Source organism: Salvelinus sp. IW2-2015, unplaced genomic scaffold, assembly GCF_002910315.2.
Source record: "Salvelinus sp. IW2-2015 unplaced genomic scaffold, ASM291031v2 Un_scaffold3351, whole genome shotgun sequence".
NCBI classification, from domain to species: Eukaryota; Metazoa; Chordata; class Actinopteri; order Salmoniformes; family Salmonidae; genus Salvelinus; species Salvelinus sp. IW2-2015.
Window position 1 is genome coordinate 9,132 of NW_019944635.1, and position 4,952 is coordinate 14,083.

Here is a 4,952-nt window from a genome sequence, read left to right on the forward strand (position 1 = left end):
CCTCCTACTACAGTCCTATCTCCACAGAGGGGCCCACCACAACGACCCCCCTACTACAGTCCCTATCTCACACAGAGGGGCCCACCACAACAACCCTCCTACTACAGTCCTATCTCACACAGAGGGGCCCACCACAACGACCCCCTACTACAGTCCTCTCTCCACAGCAGGGGCCCACCACAACAACCCTCCTACTACAGTCCTCTCTCACACAGAGGGGCCCCCCCAACAACCCTCCTACTACAGTCCTATCTCACACAGAGGGCCAACCACAACAACCCTCCTACTACAGTCCTCTCTCACACAGAGGGGCCCAACCCCAACAACCCTCCTACTACAGTCTCTCTCACACAGAGGGCCCCACAAAACGACCCCCCTACTACAGTCCTATCTCACACAGAGGGGCCCACCACAACGACCCCCCTACTACAGTCCTCTCTCACACAGAGGGGCCCACCACAACGACCCTCCTACTACAGTCCTCTCACACACAGAGGGGCCACCACAACGACCCCCCTACTACAGTCCTTCTCACACAGAGGGCCCACCAACAACACCTCCTACTACAGTCCTATCTCACACAGAGGGCCCACCACAACAACCCTCCTACTACAGTCCTATCTCACACAGAGGGGCCCACCACAACGACCCCCTACTACAGTCCTCTCTCACACAGATACACAGGTTCTAGCATCAGGCAGGCCGTGACTTTTTTTTGTATATATATATAATATATATATATATATATATATATATATATATATAATATATATTATATATATATATATCTTTACCTTTATTTAACTGGGCAAGTCAGTTAAGAACAAATTCTTATTCACAATGGCGGCCTAGGAACAGTGGGTAAACTGCCTTGTTCAGGGGCAGAACGACAGTTTTGTACCTTGTCAGTCCAGGGATTAAATCTTTGAACCTTTCAGTTACTAGTCCAACGACTCTAACCACTAGGCTGCCTGCTGCCCACTACACCAGTGAGAGGAATTCAGTTCCTCCCTAGCAACAGAGAGGCTGTGTTCGGAGTTGACCCGCCTAGTAGGAGGTGATAAATACATGCTGTGTCATCATGCTTTGTCTTTGCAGCTGAATGAACCAGTGGGTGAATAGACTGGATTTGAGCTTTTCCTCGTCGTCCATTTTAAGTTTAAAATAAATGTAAATACAAAAAACCCTGTATAGCCTCAAAACATGGTTAAAACGTTTTGATATCATGGATGGTCTCCAACCGGCACACATCTAACTCAGTCCTGACTCCATAACCCCATTGGTACATTTCTCTTTTCACCGAAAACTGCTGATTGCAGCTTTGCTTTACAACAATAGCTGATAACTAGCTGATAACTAGGTGATAACTAGCGATAACTAGCTGATAACTAGCTGATAACTAGCTGATAACTAGGTGAAACTAGCTGATAACTAGCTGATAACTAGGTGATAAACTAGCTGATAACTAGCTGATAACTAGCGGATAACTAGCTGATAACTAGCTGCTTTCAGTTGCTGATAACTAGCTGATAACTAGCTGTTAACTAGCTGATAACTAGCTGCTTTCAGTTGCTGATAACTAGCTGATAACTAGCTGATAACTAGCTGCTTTCAGTTGTTGATAACTAGCTGATAACTAGCTGTTAACTAGCTGATAACTAGCTGCTTTCAGCTGCTGATAACTAGCTGATAACTAGCTGCTTTCAGTTGCTGATAACTAGCTGCTTCAGTTGTTGATAACTAGCTGATAACTAGCGGATAACTAGCTGATAAACTAGCTGCTTTCAGTGCTGATAACTAGCTGAAACTAGCTGCTTTCAGTTGCTGATAACTAGCTGATAACTAGCTGATAACTAGCTGCTTTCAGTTGCTGATAACTAGCTGATAACTAGCTGATAACTAGCTGCTTTCAGTTGCTGATAACTAGCTGATAACTAGCTGCTTTCAGTTGCTGATAACTAGCTGATAACTAGCTGCTTTCAGTTGTTATAACTAGCTGATAACTAGCTGATAACTAGCTGTTTCAGTTGTTATAACTAGCTTAACTAATTGTTTTAAAACTACAGCAACAAAAGAGAGGTCTGAACCAAAGTAGTAAACTAGTTTAGTCTTCTGCAGATTCTCCAAATCCTCTCCTCTGGAGAGGTGAGCATGGTTTTATTCCAGCCCAGCACTACACGTGAATCAAATGAATGTAAAGACTGAAGGTGCAGAAACCATAGATAGTTGATGCTTGTTAATGGCTGGAACGAAAACACCCAGGTCTCCAGGACTGAGGTTGCGTTTTGAAATGCATTAAACCAAAAAGTAATTTAGCTTGATACAGTAACTACACAAGTGCATCCATCACAAGTCAATAACCGAACCTGTATATCGGCAACGTTAGATTGATTATATAATAAAATACATTGAAACACAATGTTGTTGTGCTTACCAACAGTGAAGTGAGTAAAGCAGCTCCTCGAAAGCCTCTCATTACGTCTTGTCTTCGACGAGGTTTAACGGCGCAGGTGTAATGTCGGCTAAACTGACACCGGACTGAAGAGCAGAACTCTCAACGAGCAGGGGGGGGGGTGTTTTCCGGTACAATGTTGTCGTCCCGAATTTCCGTCATTTTGTGGCTAGAGTTAAATAGTTTCTAAATAACAAACTTCACGTCAGGATAGGCAACCGAAATTAATAATTAATGTATGTGTGTTATATTAAACATAGAGGGAGTAAAATGTTGGCAAGCAATAAACATGGCTGAATTTATCCTTGAACTTTCAAAAAATACTAGTCGAATAAGACAGGGGAGAGATGAATTCTGGCGACGAGATGTATTTATAGACTAATACAACTCAGTAGCGGACTTATGTACGGGCTTCCAATGTGTGCATTAGCGCCACCTACAGACTGGAGTTCAACTCCCTTATAGCTTTAGTTATACTTTACTTGAAAAATAAACATGTACTAAATAAATACCCGACCATCTAACGCTACACTCACTAATTTCTAAATTATATCAAATAAAATTACCACCCCCCCCTACTCTAATCATTAAATTAAACAACTTCTGCTCTACTCTCTCTACCCTGGTAACCTCAACCTGCCTCTCTCGCACGGGACATGTCTGATCCCCGGCTCCATGGGCACCCCTACAATTAACACATTCCACCACTTTCCCCAATATTCATCATTAATAGCTGTCTAAGATTGTTTTAACACATTCCACCACTTTCCCCAATATTCATCATTAATAGCTGTCTAAGATTCTTTTCGACTACTGTAATGTTCAAGCGGTGAATGAGGAAACGGTTTGACCAACTCAACTCTCGCGAGATTTGTGATCTGTGGCTTAAACACTGTTCATGCAGAGGACTCCCTCTGTTGGCCGCAGCAAATATTGTGTAGTTGTGTTGTGTTTGAGCTGCTTTTGAAGCAAAAAACAAAACCTTTAAGTATCCCAAAAATATATATAACATTATTTCAACAACAACAAAAATACGTTTTGGTCTTACTGCTATTAGCCCCATACAGACGCATTGAATAACAGATACACGACATGGATCAGATGGTCCCCCCAAAACAATCTAAAGAAAGATTGTTCTGACGTGTCTGAGATCAGAAAGATCAGGAAACGTGTTATTTAACACCTTATTTCTGGCACTAAACAGTCTCCATAGATGGGTTAGATTTTTAAGATAAAATGTTTATTTATATATATTTTTTTTCTCGCATTCATTAAGTAGAGACTAAAATAACCTTCAACTTTTTTTTTCAGCTACCAATGTTTTTTTTAAATGTTATTTTCTAAAGCATTTCATGTGTGGATTTCACCGTTTTGCACTGTTTTTGTCCTGTCTCACACCCAGGCTTTTGACCCTCTGCTATGTATTACACTTAGTCTTCTACACTTAGTCTTGATAATAGAAAATGCACCTGTTTAAAAATATATAGTTAAATAAAAGGAAACTATATACATATTAGATGTGCATAGGCCATTTGTTACTTTTTTTACACAAAATACAGTCGTCTCTAAGTATCGTCTCTAAGTATCGTCTCTAAGTGTCAATACCACCACAACAAAAAAATTACATGATTATAACGTTTTTTCAAAAGTTTATCTACTTGGAGGAGATTATAGAAAAATAAAGGTAAATATGACTTGAGAAGATATTTTTATTGTACGTCATTACCAAATTACTTTTTTTAAATTATTTTTTATTTTTGTGTATTTAGGATACATTGAATGCTAGCAGTTCAACTGGAGTTAGCATGGTAGAATCCCTGCTATTTATGACTAAATACGGTAAATCACATCATTCCCACCACATCATGAACTGTGCTGGGAAGGACAGATTGTGGTTAGTTCAGAACTGTAAAGAGACAAACATTACATATATGATCGAGGTTACCTTGAAACAGAACACTTATTTTCTAAATAAGACCGTCACATGTTGTATTATGCTGATTGGCTGATGTGGACGTCTATTTATGTGACTTACTATGGTTACTGACTTCAATTATAAATGTTTTATTTTTCTATAAGACGCCCCCTAATTCAACCAAGGAGAGGACAAGGACTTACACTATATATGCAAAAGTATGTGGACACTGTGGTGGTTATTTCTGTATAATCAAACGAGGAGAGAGAAACTTATCACACAAGTCTGAGTTATACTTAAATCAAACATCTGTTATTCACGTATTAATAAGGGAGCAGGTCCCTACATGCACACAGAGTGAACAGAGGGGGAGAGCCCCATGATTCTGAGTTGGGGCTTGCCTTATATATTTGGGGCGGCAGGTGGCCTAGTGGTTAGAGCGTTGGACTAGTAACCAAAAGGTTGTTAGATTGAATCCCCGAGCTGACAAGGTAAAGATCTGTCGTTCTGCCCCTGAACGAGGCAGTTAACCCACTGTTGCTAGGGCCGTCATTGTAAATAATAATTWGTTCTTTAACGGACTTG

The 4,952-nt window shown here is 40.5% G+C and overlaps 1 protein-coding gene across 1 annotated transcript in view; it reads right to left on the reverse strand.

Moving 5' to 3' along the window:
* Positions 1 to 2,680, reverse strand: part of LOC112075708 (gamma-glutamylaminecyclotransferase) — a 9,985-nt gene extending 7,305 nt beyond the window's left edge. Inside the window, exon 1 of the mRNA XM_024142660.2 lies at positions 2,435 to 2,680. Coding sequence (XP_023998428.1) covers positions 2,435 to 2,476 — 42 coding nt within the window. The 5' untranslated portion in view covers positions 2,477 to 2,680. The remainder of the gene's footprint in view (positions 1 to 2,434) is intronic.
* Positions 2,681 to 4,952: the final 2,272 nt, after the last annotated feature.